Source organism: Meleagris gallopavo, chromosome 7 (assembly GCF_905368555.1).
Source record: "Meleagris gallopavo chromosome 7, MGAL_WU_HG_1.1, whole genome shotgun sequence".
Lineage (NCBI taxonomy): Eukaryota > Metazoa > Chordata > Aves > Galliformes > Phasianidae > Meleagris > Meleagris gallopavo.
Window position 1 is genome coordinate 31,590,503 of NC_139410.1, and position 15,091 is coordinate 31,605,593.

Genomic DNA, 15,091 nt, shown 5'->3' on the forward strand with positions numbered 1-15,091 from the left:
AAATCATTATATTAAATTATCATTTCATACCATACAATCCCAGTCTTCACTAATCTAACTGAAACTAGAAAGTAATGAAGCAGACATGGTGAGGAAAAGAGTAATTCGTTTAAACTACTCTTAAGGAGCAGCTGATGGCAAAACCTTGCTGAAAGATCCTAGCAGACTCAAACCTCCATAGCATTGGAATGATTATCATGTATATTATCCTAAGGTTACAGAAACCAGATATCTCATCAGGCTGGACAACATACCAAGAATGAACAACATCTGCCATACAAATATTTCACCAGATCAATAAGACAATTTCATGGTTGCATTCTGATATTCTTAGTTAGAATGTATTTATGAGGTGATGAGCAATTCTGATGGAACAACACCAGTGATATGAGTCATCTCTGACAGTATTACCCAAACTTAAAAGCAAGCTCAGGTTTTGCATAATACTTCGAATAAAGATATAACTGAATTATAAAATTAAAAACAAAAACAAACAAACAAACAAAAAAAAACCAAGGAAAAACATGAAAGAAATATATTATCTCAATTTTTATCTGTCAAATGAAAAAGCAAACAAATGAATAAACCAAGCCACCTACTGACAAGTTTAAGACTTCGTAAAATATCAGAAATACAGAAAAGCATGAGTGCAGCTCGACTGCCTTCAGCATATTGAAAGCAAAATGTCTACTAAGTTGAAACTAACAGAACACTCCATGACCAAGACGTATAATGACAGAAGAGTAAAAGAGTTCAAGTATATTTGAAAATGGAGAGAGAGAAATGGAAAAAAATAAGATATGTACAGTAATACTAGCAAACATCACACAGAAGAATTTCTAGTGATTTCAACAAAGTTTTACGCACAAAGGAAAATTATAACCTTTCTATGTAAAGCAGAAGATCTCTTTGACTCACTTCTACATTTATTCCCATGTTTCTCAAGTTCACATAGACTGTTTACTATAATGATGCTTCAAGGCCAATACCAGTGCATGCCGAGACCTCATATTAAGTGTTTCTATCTTCAGAATTTCACAGATTGGAATCTGATGAGTTAGAGCATTACTCCTAGCCATTTTTTTTTTTTCCCAGTTTTAAATCTCACGTACAACTAACACTAGATGAATCTCACTATCTTTTTGTGACATTTTGTTCAATTTAAAGATGCTAACAAATGCATACTAACAGTACGCGTTTGGGATTTTTGTTTAACTTACGTATCTCTGTGATCCGTCATATTCACATCTCTCAATTTTTCCCAAGCTGCCATCTGAAAAGTAAAGTTTCTCCGCCCTATGATCAATGGTAAGTCCATTTGGTGTCAAAATATCCGCACTAACAATAACCTGTGCATTTTTGCCTGAGAGGGTAGATCTCATGATGCTCGGGAGCTGCTCATTCCAGTTAGTCCAAAACATTAAACTGTATTAAAATCAAAATAAAGAAAACAATAAGACACATTTTATAATTTAATTCTCTTCATGAAATGAGCAACAAAAAAAAACAACACGTCTTCATAGATGATTACGAATAGCATCTCTAAGTAAATGTGATAATCAATGATGAATATCCAGTTTTCTTCAAATTATAGTGGTTTCATAGGTTCATTAACTTGTGTAAAAGTAGTGATTTTTCTCTTCATCAGCCTGCTTACTTCTGACCATCTCTCTATACTTATATACCATGAGATAATTATAACCTGTGAAACAACATGATCTAATTTCTCCTAATGTGTATATTACTAATTTCTAATAGAAGAATTGGCCCGTTTACGTTAGCTGACTTTTCTTGAAATGTAACATACCATGAAACGTGATCAGGATTTGATCTTAAACATAAAAAACACATAGAATGCTATCGCTTAATTCTGCAATTGCTAATAAAAAAACAACTTATAATAAAGTTTCTAAAACAAGAAACTCATTTAACCTTCACAGGGTTCAGTTGTATTAGCTAAAAATCAAAATCTGATAAGAAAGATATAATACATACTTTTGACATTCATCTAGAGCTAGTACGTGTGGATGATCATCTTCAGACATTGTAATTACTGCTTCCCGGTTGAAAGCTCCTCGACGTCTCTGGTCAACGGTGTGTCTTGTGATTGAGGATGTGGTTGAACTGGTCCAATATAGAGTGTCCCAAGCTCTGTGATAAGCAAGCCCCTCCACTGACCCAACATCTGGAAGATATTATACGTAAATAGGAAATAAAACTCCTCCTAAAAAGTTCTTTTTTTTTTTTTTTTTCCCCTCCAGAAGTCAATCTTGCAAAAATCACAGTTAAAATATTTCAGCTTATTACTCCATCAGTTCTTCTTACGTCCACCTGTTTTTTTTTTTTCCTGGAACCAAAGTTTTATTATTTTTTCATATACTTAAACAATTGAAAAAAACAACTAATACAAACAACAAAACATGGAAAGCAAGATCAATATTAACAGACTTATTTACTGTACTTAAATATAATGTGTATTGAAATAATATTTTCACTGTAGTATCTCTTATAATGTAAATACACTAGCAATAACATCCTGTCAGTAAATTAGTCACAACTTTTGACTTCATGTAAGCAATGTTTTGGGCATATTTTCTACTAATTGTACTATTGAACTTTATCTTTGTATGCATTTTGTAATACAGATACACATTACGTTAACAGGGATCAAAGTATCCTTCCATAACAGTCACTTATATAACACCTGGAACATACTGAAGAACGAACCTCTGAATGTTGCAGTATCAATGCATTGTTTTAATACGCCACAATACAACATTTTTTCCTCTGTAAAAAATGTGATTTAGAAACAAAAGCAAACATTACTAAGCAGCTAAAACATATATTTAACATCCAAAATAGATAAATTGCATCTGATTCTAGTGTATAAAAATGACAGATTGCAAGAAATAGTAATTAATTCCTACCATTATTCTTGAATTATTACAGAACTGCACAATGATTACTTCACTTAATATTTTATTAGAAAGAAGTAATTTTAGACCCGAAGGTTTATACAGCTATTAATGAATTACAGAAGACAAAATCTAAAAATATAATGTGGATTACATTATGATGATTATTACAATTTCCTCTTGACTTGCTGGAATATGTAATATTTTACCATGCTTTTCATACCCACAGAACAGGAAGTTCACAAATAATTCTCATTAAGCTGAAAGTGCCAACATTAAATTAAAGCCACAAAGTAAGCAATTAATCAGCTGTTTGGTTGTTTTTTTCTATTTTCTCTTTCTAAAGTATTTGGGGAATTTCTGACTACATTTTCATGATGTGTCTGTAAAAAAGGTGTAGAAAATTTCTTTTAGAAAAAAATAGAAGAAATTGATGACACTTGTTAAAGGGAGGTGAATATACATAGAAAGAGTATTCTTGAAGAAGGTGGATTAATGAATAAAGATACATTCATCTCACTTCATAGTAACTCAAGAAAGAGAATAAGTTTAAGAATAGGACTAAAAGCACTCTGAAAACTACAAATAACTGCACAAGTTACCCTTTAGATAAGAATTCTGGCTTTAGAAAAGTTTAATGGGTTACAAGTATTCTTACTTTAAGTACAGTATGTAACAGTCTTATCAATTTATTTTCAATTTTAAGAATTAAAAGTATACTGAGATATGGAAGTGATAAATATTAACACAGGACTATTAATACAATTCTAATTCAATAAATTAATTTCCATTAAAAATATATGCTGAATACTACTAATTAATCATTACTTAAAATTTTCTAAGCTAAAATGATGACAGAGTAGGTTGACACTTTCTGACCAATTTTGCATATTACTCATCATGAACAAGCCATCAGAGCATTCATTCAGAGCTTTTACATTTCATATTCTAAACGTTGAGTGTTTCCTGATCTTAATTATGGAAGATTTCAGGAAAATGAAACCAAGCCTTTAACTTGTGGATAAAGACTGAGCCATTTGAAAGCAAAGATTTAACTAGGATTTGATGCAAATCATAGCTTTCATATGAAAGACAAGTATAGGGAGAAAAAACAAACATGTTTCCCTCTTGTAATGTTTTCAATTTCTATCAACTTCAGCTTTGTTACTTGTCTGAATCTGTCATGAGTTTTGAAAGCAATACGGTTTGTATACCATACAGTAAAACTATTCTGCATTAGACAAAGGATAATGATGTTGCTTCTGCCACAGCTAGAACAATTAGTGCGTACTTGAAATGTTAGTTGTGCTTAAGCCCTTATTCTACAGAAACCAGCTTCCCATACAATCACTCACACTATAAAACTGGACCAACGCATCATACTGAAACTCCAAACCAATGTCTGCAATATATAAGCACTGTCCTTTATTTGCCAACAAACTTTTTTTTCAGTTCTATCATGTTTCTCAATTATGGAATTGAAAAATCCAAACACGGAAGAGAATCATTTCCTAGTTTTAAGAAGTGAGATTCTGTAGGTAAGGTGATTTTAAATTCAATGACAAAATCCAGAGAGTAAGCACTAAAGTGAACCAAAACTTAGATATTTCATACAATGGAAGGTACTTTGTTCTTATTAGCATTAGTTTGATCTGCATGCATTATCAACGGTACTTCTTGCAGGCAAATTTTCACTTATTTAATAGTCAATACCTATGCTTGTTTTTTTTTAATATAATTTATTTTTATGTTATTTCTTGACTAAAATATACATTTTGTTTAAGATGTTAGTCATTAAACTCAAAATTCATGTAAGCCATATATCAATAAAGGACAGAAAGAGCCCTAAAAATGCTCCATTTGCAAGTGGCTGTCACCAAAACTAAAACCTTCTACTAACTTCATATTGCCAAGGAAAGGACACTGGAGAAGACTCTCAAGCAACTGCACTCTAGTGTCATGGCATTATCATTTCGCACCAAAATTATTTTTATTTGTTTCTTACTCCATAAGGGACATTTTATAGAGCAAAAAGGATTTTTTTTCTTGTTGCAGTAAATTTATCATTAGATATTCTGTTACTTTAAAACACATGCAAAATATACTGTCATCTTATTTTATGCTACAATTGGAGGATTTGATTCCAAATCTACTGACAGGATGAAAACTAGTGACTTGTTTGTTCTCAGCCTCACATTTTCACAGCATCATACAATATTCCGAATTAGTAAAGCATAAAGAAACTGGAAACGAAAAGAAACACATTTGTTTCACTGACATATTGAATTAAAACAGTGATGGCATTAGATGCCTACAGCACTGATTAAATTTATTCTAGACATGAAGCAACAGTTTATGATTTTCACATGAATAACATACTTAAATGAAAGGAACATTAATACAATACGATATTAATATACAAATACTCACATTATTCACCTGCCACTGACATTCTGAATTAAATCAGTAATGGGGTGTATAACTGATTAAATATCTACACAAGAGAATGCAACAGCTTATGATTTACAAAGGCAATGGTAGAGCGATCACATCATTATGTTGCCAAATGCTATCTATCACTTTTACTGAACTTAACGAAGATGGATTGCATACCACAGATGAGATGCGGCCTATAAATATTGTCATGCTGATCTTCATCTGACTTTCTCAGGGAACAGACAAGCAACAAATCAATAACTGAAGAACTCAGATTAGATCTCCCTCATTACTGCAAGTACAAAATAAATACTTCAGGGTGTAAAATTTAAATTATCTAAGAGTTCTTGCCATCGACTTTTGGTAACGTATATACAATTTCACAGTCTCCCGGATTTTGATCTATCTTCTCCACTTAGAATTCGCTAGATATCTCACAGTCAAAAGTTTCCCAATTTTTAATGTATGAATTCAACTACCTTCTCCATTTAATTTTATATTCTTACACATCTCTCTCCTTTAGCAAGGTTGTAAAGACATTAAAACTGTAAAACAAAATAATGGTTTTTATTGGTGAAAAGCCAAAAAAAAAAAAAAAAAGTAAAGTCAGACACAAATAAGACTTCCGTATCAGAGCACTGGAGAAGGCCTTAATGTTCAGAGCTTAACATTAAACATCTTTTTTTCTCCTCTGAACTGGCTTTCACAACTCAATTATCAGGATACAGTTTAATTGCCTAACTGGACCGATCAAAGGAGATTGACAAAAAGCAGTACAAACAACCTGTGTAAGATTATGGCAATAGATAATAAACGATCACTATTTGATCTGATGTGAAGGCCTTACAAACATTAAAAAAACATAGAAAAAAACAACCTGAAGAAACTAAATGCGCAATTAGAACTTGTAATCATTGTTTCCTTTCTACTTTGCTGTTTACATTGCCAGAAGGCAGGAAATCATAATAATAAGCCAAGATGAACTGCTTTTGACTCAAAAATTAGAGATTGATTTAATTTCTCAATTTTTTTCTGTCATCAATTACTTGCAAAAGAAGGCCATAATATATTACCTTGTAAAAAAAACCTCAGACATAAAATATGATGTAAACAACTCTGAACTACAATAACCAATTAATTCATTATCCTACTCAGCCTAAGAGTACTGTTTTATTTATTGACACATGCAAAGTTTGCTAAAATGCACCATAAGTCAGCAAATATTATAGTAATTTTCTATATATCTAAAATATAAAATCATGCTGTAATTTACAGTACATAATCCACGCTGCACATTAAGTATTATTAAATGTATTAAAATAAACTTTGGGTTCTTCCAGACAGCAACTACCTTAAGACACTGTAAGACACTCTCCATGGATATAAACTTATTATTCTTTCAAACTTTACTGCAGTAGACCTGATCATAAAGCATAAACATTTGTTATAAACTTTAGAGAAATAAAATTACTTCAGAATTCAGAAAACAAAACAAAGCCACACATTCATTTTTATAGAAAGAAGAAAATTGTAATCTCACATCATACAAAAACTTTGGCGAGTTCCTCATGATAATTAAAACCGTAGTTTATGTATAATTAAAAAAATCTAAGTATCAGTTCAATGTTCACAAAATGTTTCTTAAATATTCAGCAAAAAAAACTATTAAATAAATTTTTTTTAGGATTTACAACATTGATTTAGTCTTTCTCAGTGAAGATACATAAAATATTGTACACAATTACTCCGTTTGTGAAATAAGTACAGTGTAAATGACAGGCAGATGCCTATGCAGTGAGATGTTTATAGTCTACCACCAAACATGTAGGTCTACAGAAACTTCCTGATGAGACTACTTAAGCTAGAAATCATTCCAATTAAGCATGAAAAAAGGTACGTGTAGTTGATTACTTTAATCATACTTACGTGATTAAATCATCCAACGGAAAAGAACACAATAGATTTCTATCATATCTATATCAACTAACTAAACAATGGGTAAGTATAGGATAAATGGATATTTCTGTGTAAGGAAGGGCAATGGATACTGATTATCAGTGGGACAAGGGTGGTAACACTTAGTTTGGAGCTGAGGAAGGTATGTGAATCTGGGTGTTAAAAGCTAATCACCCATCAACACACAGTGAAAACTAGCATGCTCACAAACATGGGACTCAATGACATATGGAGTGCAGATAACACAAACAGGATAGAGAAATTAGAAGCAAAGTCTTAAAGAATCAGTCAGCAAATTGTAGTGTTCATGGAACATTCCATTCATTTTCAGTTTCCTCATGGAGACCAAGACAAAATATTTACTATTACAAACATTTTCAGTTACCCAAGCAGAGCTCTGTAAAACTTTCAGGTCAAGAAATAGGTGATTCATAACAGATTTTCACATTTCAGATAACTTATTTTTGTCAGCTACGAGCTATGAGTTTCCTACATTTCACTATGAAATTTAGCATCTGAATCAAATAGATGAGCTCAGAAACTCACAAAAAACCACTAAGATCCTGGTCATTTTTACCTGGATGTATATGGAACATGCAATCAATTCTTTTAAATTCAAGAAATATAGACTTTGGGAACAATGTTTCTTTCAGAATTTTGTTTACATATGTTGGGCTTCTCTTCTGCTCTCAGTTAACAGCACATACAAAAATATCTGCATAACAGAGAAACACACAAGTCAAACCGTGATACAGAGTATGGTCATAATTTTATGTGATAAACAGCATTTAAAAATCAAGTTAGGTGCTTATTATTAAGAATAAAAATGATTTGTTAAATGAATTCTTACATTCTTGTGTAAACCATAACATGGCTTTGCATTGAAGCAGCCACAGCTGCTGACGCAAAAATTTGCACGTGTAAAAATTTACATCAGTAAAGATTTAAGGGCGATGTGGAAAGTTAAAGTAGTCACAAACTGTTTCAACTCTTCATGAATCACCTCAGATTTAATAGGCAAACATCATCTTTCCTGAATACTGAACTTGGGAACACTAGTGACATTCTGAACTGAGAGATCAGCATATGTCACTTCCCATTATGAATACATTTTAGAGTTTCATATCATGAAATTTAGAAAATATATACTTCTAGAATAAATGTTATGTATAAAGTTTGAAACCTTATCCCTCTATAGCAAATTATTTACTGCACACATTGTAAATTCAATCCATTAATGACAGTATGCAGCCATGTACAGAAACAAAATGTGATAAACCACACATTTTGGTTTCTGCAAACAAAGCAGCAGTTATAATAATAGCTTTAGATTTTACTACTTAAGTGTCTCAGGCTTTACAATAGCCTCTCACGTTTCCTCCATTAAAAATTGAAAGCCATTGGGATTTTATCATATGCAGTTAGAATGAATTTACAAAATGAAAAGCAACAATATTATTTATTTTTAACAGATTAAAAATTTCTGTCTCAGCAAACGAAGTTAAACAACTAAAAGGGCCTCATACAATTTAAAGCTTTGTAAGAGAAATGGGAATATAAATGCCTTTTTGACAGTTAAATTGGACACATTTAGTTAGAAAAAACAGTAATGAATACTGGAGCACCTTTAAAAGATTCAGCCTCTAAAAAGCCTTACAATACATCACAGGATCTGACACTATGTTAGCAGTGAATAAATTTTTGCCTTCTATAGACACTAGTGCTTGAAGTTCAAAACAGAAGCAGCATTTTTTCACATAACATTTCCCTTTATACTGAGAAGGATGTTACACCAGCAAAATGTCTTGGTGTCATTGTTTACACAGTTTGAAAAGAAACAGCTGATACTGGAAGTATATCATCTTAGTAATGTTTCCTCTGATTTGCTTTATTTTGCTTTTCCTCCTGTTTTCCTTCTCTATTGTTCAATTACAAATTTCTTCTCTTAGTTTCTTTCTACTATTGCACCTGTACATTAAATCTACTTTAATGCTGCACTCTTCTACAGACACATGTAGGCAGATTTTGGAATTATCTCAAACCTCTAGATAAGACAAAAAAGGGGACTGCATTCAGTAGTGGGAAATGTAAAGGCAGGGATACAATTGATATTCATGGTCCAACTAATTATTAGCTCCATCAAAACCACAAAAAATTTACCACCTTATGAATAGTATACTATCTTCTTTTACCTTTCTCGGGGTCAAACTGAAACCTCCAATTCCAGGTAGAAAAAGATTCCCTTCAGAGCATCAACTCATTAAAAAGAAAAATCGCCATCACTTTCTTAGTTGAAAAAATAAACAATAGCCAATGGAAGACGTGGTATGAGAAGGAGTAAGCATGTAATATTAAAAATCCTTTATATCAAATACATGTTTGTTTCCATTCAGACTTTTTCATTTTCAAACTACGCTAAAATTATTTTTTGATAGATATCTATTTAGATCCATAAAACTGGAAATACTTCATATGCACTCTGATAAAAATATATGAAATATCTTCTTATTTGAATAACATAGAAAAGCTCAGAAATTTGAAATGACAGTATTGTTCAGTCTACAAATGTTTAACAGGAAAGAAAATTAGTGTAGAATCTCTCTGAGCTATTCTGAGAATAAACCCTATTGTTTCAAATGAGATAACCTGCAGCAATTTAAAGAAGTCAGATTTCCATACACCTCCTTGCGTAACACTGTGCCTTTAGCTTTTCGTGACTTCTTCCTTTTCTGTTCTTTCTGTATAATGATCCATTACTTTATTTTAACCTAGAAAGTATGTATCAGGATGAATTTTCCAAATGCAATGCCTTTGACCATGTTTTGTTTCACTCTAGCTAGCTTAAATGAAAAGTAATAAGCAGAAGCATTATAACGTGTCTAACTGTAAAAATAATATTTGCAATTAAAAAGTGGAAGATTAAGAAGAAACTGAGTGAGACCACAAAGTACATACCACTCATTTCTCCATAGTCTGTTCCCTCCAAAGTGCCTACTTAAAGCAAAAACATACAATAAAATATAAGATTTTGCATTCTTTTTTGAAAGGAAACACCAAAATCAAATCAGATTATTTAAACGGTAGCCATGTCACAACATTGAACAGACTATAGTGGCAACTTCAAAAACATGTCCACTGACTGGATTAAACTGTGCACAACGCTACAATACAACACAAGCAATATTCAATGGTTAGACAAATCATTATCCAAAAGAACTTGTCAGAAATCACAGACAGTAAAAGGTGAATTTTTACAAATCGGCAGTCAAGAAAGATTAACTCCATCCGGTTACTTACAGCAAGTCCCTGCTAACTGACTGACCTAAGGAAATAAAATTCAAAGCACTTATTCTAAAACCCTATGCTGTACAGAAATAAAGATGTTAAGGTATGACATACTGTGCACATGCTCCACTATTGCTTGCTTTTGTTATTTATTTATTTATTTTTTTCCTGTCACTGCTCCTTCCTGCTGAAGACTGAACTCTACCAGGTACTTGGTTATTGGTGAGTCTCGAATCTGTTTTTAGTGAACTGGAACAAGCTGTTTATATGCCGTAAATTTACTTTCCCTGGGCCGAAAATGTGTTAGCTAATGGGTTGTTTATGAGTTGCAAATCTGTTCAGTGAGGTGAAAATTTGTCAGATAATGGGTTGTTTATGAATTCTAAATCAATATTCAGTGAGTCGGAACTATGTAAGATAATAGCTTGCGTATGGGTTGTAAATCTGTTTTCAGTGAACTGGAAACATGTTAGATAATAGGTTGTTTCTGGGTAGTAAATTTATTCTCAGTGAGATAAAAACATATTAGATAATGGGTTGCTTGTGAGTTGTAAATCTGTTTTTAGTGAACTGGAAACCTGTTTAATACAGGGCTCTTTATATATCTTTACTCTGTTTTTAGCGTGCAGAAAAATTTAATAATGCCTTGGATTTGAATGGCATATCTGATTTCAGTGAGGTAGAAACACAACAGCTAATGGATTCTTTATGAGTAGAAGAAATACAATCATTGAACTAAAAATCTGGGTCAATATTATCTTGCAAATAACATATTCTATTTTCACTATTTGTCTTAAATACTGAGTAAAATTTTGTCTGATTTGTAGATCTCAGTTTAACGAGGTGGAAAGGAGTCGTACACGTGTAAGAATCACACCAGGTAATTCTCATGTGGTTTCGTATACCTTTCCAATAAAGGGAAACTTAGCAAAAAATGCCTACTGATCATTTAGGAGGAAAAAAGGATAGCAAAACAAAAGTCAAATATGTTATTTTAAAACAAAACATAATTACTGAACTCTGTCAGCTGCATTCCATTCAATTTCTTTTTAATCATACATAGCCAAACGGAAATCAGAAAATGTTCTGTTCTATAGCAAATGGTATGCCTGATGTCAAGGAGTCTTAGCATTGTCTTTTTCTTTAGATATCACTGTTAGTCAAATACTACTATGGTATCAAGGAACTCATCAACCTGTTTCCTGTTTACAGGAATAGAAAGTCTCTGATTGTGGAAAGAAAAGAATTGATAGAAGAACATCAGTTTAAAATCAATGACTCAATATAAAGAGGTTTTAAAACATACAAAGGAGAAAAGTAAATTTATGTATACTGGGATGCGATAACCCTTCTATTTACAAAAAAAAAAGCTATCAAAAAACCTGAAACACTCCTAGAAAACAAGTTTTTTTCAGAGCTATATCCTAAGCATACACAATACATTTTTGGAAGAACACAAAATTTCACCCGACATTTAATTATTCAGAGCCCTGAATCTGATAATGAAAAATGAAATGAGGCATATTAAGATTACAAGCAGAGACACTTCCTAACTATTTCCTAAATGTATAATTCTTAGCTGTGCTCTATGGAACACTTTTAGTTCTTGCACAACAGCCTATCATAAAGTAATGAGGAATAGTTTATTGTCCTTTTCAAAATCCAGTTTGTATCTGCACTGCTGCTTCATCACTTTTTCCTGTCTATTTTAAATTTAGAATTCTCCCATCATTTCCCATGTAATAATTTTCATCATATCTTGTAACACCTAAGTTAAGATAGTGCTGTATTATCCCTGCACAGGTGAGTGGTTGTCTCACATACAGCTAATCTCAGCTCTGAATCCCTAGGTCTTAATTCTTTCTTTAAGAGTAATGAATACATCTTAACAATATTGTTTAGTTTCTCTCTTTTGTATCTCAATATGGATATCGTTAACTCCTCTGAAATATGCACACATAAAATTAAAATAAGATTAAAAAAAATAAAGGTGATGTATCATATTTGAAAAATGCTTTTCCACTCATTAATATCAGCAGTTGCCATTACCAGGAATACCTTCCCAGAACCACAGGACAGACGCGCATAATGATAACAATTATCCAATGTAAGTTGTAGAACAGTATTTCACCAGTTTTCAGCTATTTGCTTCTTTCTTTTCTAAAAATATTTCTGTTAACACATGGTAGCATTCTACACCAAATATAATTCCATGTTTTGCTGTTACTCTTTGGTCCTGTTAATAATTCCCCCAAATACCTAAATGCAGCAATGCAACTTTTATGACATCAGAAAGTGAGATGATAATTATCACACAAGGAGAAAAAATGATATAACACTTCAAACATTATGGAAAAGGGCTACCAAAACAATCGAAGAAGAGAAGAAACAGTAAATATATGTTTACAGATGAATGAGATTGTCTATTTCAGAAAAATTACATCCAAACAGAAATGCAAGATGGCATAAGATTTCTACAATTTATATTTTTATTGGACTTACTTTTAGATTTTTATTCTTAGGCTTTATTTATCATATAGCCTCGAATGCCTCAATTTCAAGTTTTACCAAGGCAAACTTAAGCTCATATTGTACTGACATTAAGTTACACTTAGTGATAATATTGATGTTGATTCTTTGAGGAGCTACAGGCTTCAAGTATTCAGAGGCAAAAAAAAGTCAAGTTTCAGAGAACTCTCCCTATTACTGTGGTGATTGAAGGCATGGTGATCACCTGAAGTTACTCAGTAAGCCTCTCTGTACAAAGAACAATTTTATAGGTTGGAGTTTGGCTTTTCCTATCACTGGACAGGAGTCACATTTCTTGAGCTGACTACAGGAATGGTGTCAGCTGGACACATTGAGGTACAAATGGTAGTAGTTGTGCTAAATAGTCGTGTAAAACTTTAGTTACAGTTTTTCCCTATTAAGTCAACATTTTGATGGCTTCACAACTATGAAGTCAACCTTATTTTTAAACAACTTTTCATTTAATAAGGGTTATTAAAAGAAAATATTTTGGCAAATAAAATTTTTACTTACTTTCTATTAGCACTTTTCTGCCAGCCCAGTTGTCATTAATAACTTGTATATTTCCGAAGTGTGCGTCACTGAAAAATATCCGATTAGTACCTCTTCCTTTGAGACTGTAGTCAAAAGCAAGAGCGATCACATTTTTGAAGTACTCTGGATTTTCATATGGCCTTACTGGTGAGTTTAAGTTGTTTTCATCTGACAGATGTATACTTTTTAATATTGTCCTTCCTGAATATAAGAGGTAACCTTCATGTCTTAAGCAGGTAATTCCATCTTCTGCAAGATAGCCATGTGCGCACGCACAAGTTCTTTGTGCATTTCCTCGATAAAGACAGAGTTGATGACATCCACCATTATTCTTGGCACAAACATTAGTACCTGTGTGGAAAAAAAAAAAAAAAAAAAAAAATTGTTTTATACTATTAACTGTAGATAATGTAAATCAATATGTCATTTCTTTAATTTCAAGAATTCTTCTCTTAAACGTTTTCTACAATACAAGTGAACCAAAGGCCAAAGCAGTAAAGAATAACTTCAACAATGAACTAAAGCCAATTTTCAAGAATACAATGTATGAGGAAATGTAATTAATATTCTCCCAATTAACAAAATTACATTCTTTATAAAAAGAAAATAAATAGATTTTTCATCTGTGTTCAGATAAAGACTTGGATAGATACCATTATGAGTTGTTCCAAGTGTTTTGAAAGATTTTTTTTTTTAAAACACCTGTTACTGACAAAAAAATTTGGATACCATCACAATAACATACTCTTCTTAAGTTCTATCAAAACAAAAACAAGTATAAAAGCGTTCCCTTTTATTCTCTGTTCTTAATAAAAATGTTTCCTGACGTTTTTGTTAAAATTTACTCTAAAACTTGACTTTAAAAACTTACTCTCTGAAAAAGTATACTACTAATTAACATTGTCACATTGGTAACTTCAGTGACATAAACTACAAGCAATATTCAAAATAGCAGGAATTGTCGATAATTGAGATCTATTTACATTCGTATTTTTTGGACTATGTATGAAATACAATTACAGTTAGTTCAGATAAATTAGTTTTGTTTCTGACAGCATTTGCCATACAACAACTCAGCTCTCTCAGTATAGTCATTTTCCCGTTTCTGAAAGTTTTCTAGAAAGTGAAGAAGAAAAAAACCCACACACTTTAAATAGTTTCTGGTAGAAAGTCATTATCATTGTCAGGGAACATGTAGTGTCTAAAAGTACCGTTGACTGAATTTTCTAACTGCTTCATTTCAAGTTGAAGATACGTTTAAGTAAAAGCAATGGGTAATGAGAGTTAACATTAGCAGTGTTGAATTTTGACAAAATTATGAGAAATGTTGCACTGTAGTCATACAAAAATATGCGGAGAATTATCTGCACATATTTTTACTTGTGTTTCTTTTAAAAACGCTTCTGAAGCTTTATTAGGCTAGAAAAGTTAATATC

The 15,091-nt window shown here is 31.9% G+C and overlaps 1 protein-coding gene across 5 annotated transcripts in view; it reads right to left on the minus strand.

Moving 5' to 3' along the window:
- LRP1B (LDL receptor related protein 1B) overlaps positions 1–15,091 on the minus strand; it is a 588,907-nt gene that overhangs the window by 108,892 nt on the left and 464,924 nt on the right. For all 5 annotated transcript variants that reach the window (XM_085227675.1, XM_085227679.1, XM_085227677.1 and 2 more), the window contains exons 41-43: positions 13,635–14,006; positions 1,996–2,185; positions 1,221–1,425 (exon numbers count right to left, since the gene is read on the minus strand). In XM_085227675.1, the coding sequence (XP_085083801.1) occupies positions 1,221–1,425; positions 1,996–2,185; positions 13,635–14,006 (767 nt within the window). The remainder of the gene's footprint in view (positions 1–1,220; positions 1,426–1,995; positions 2,186–13,634; positions 14,007–15,091) is intronic.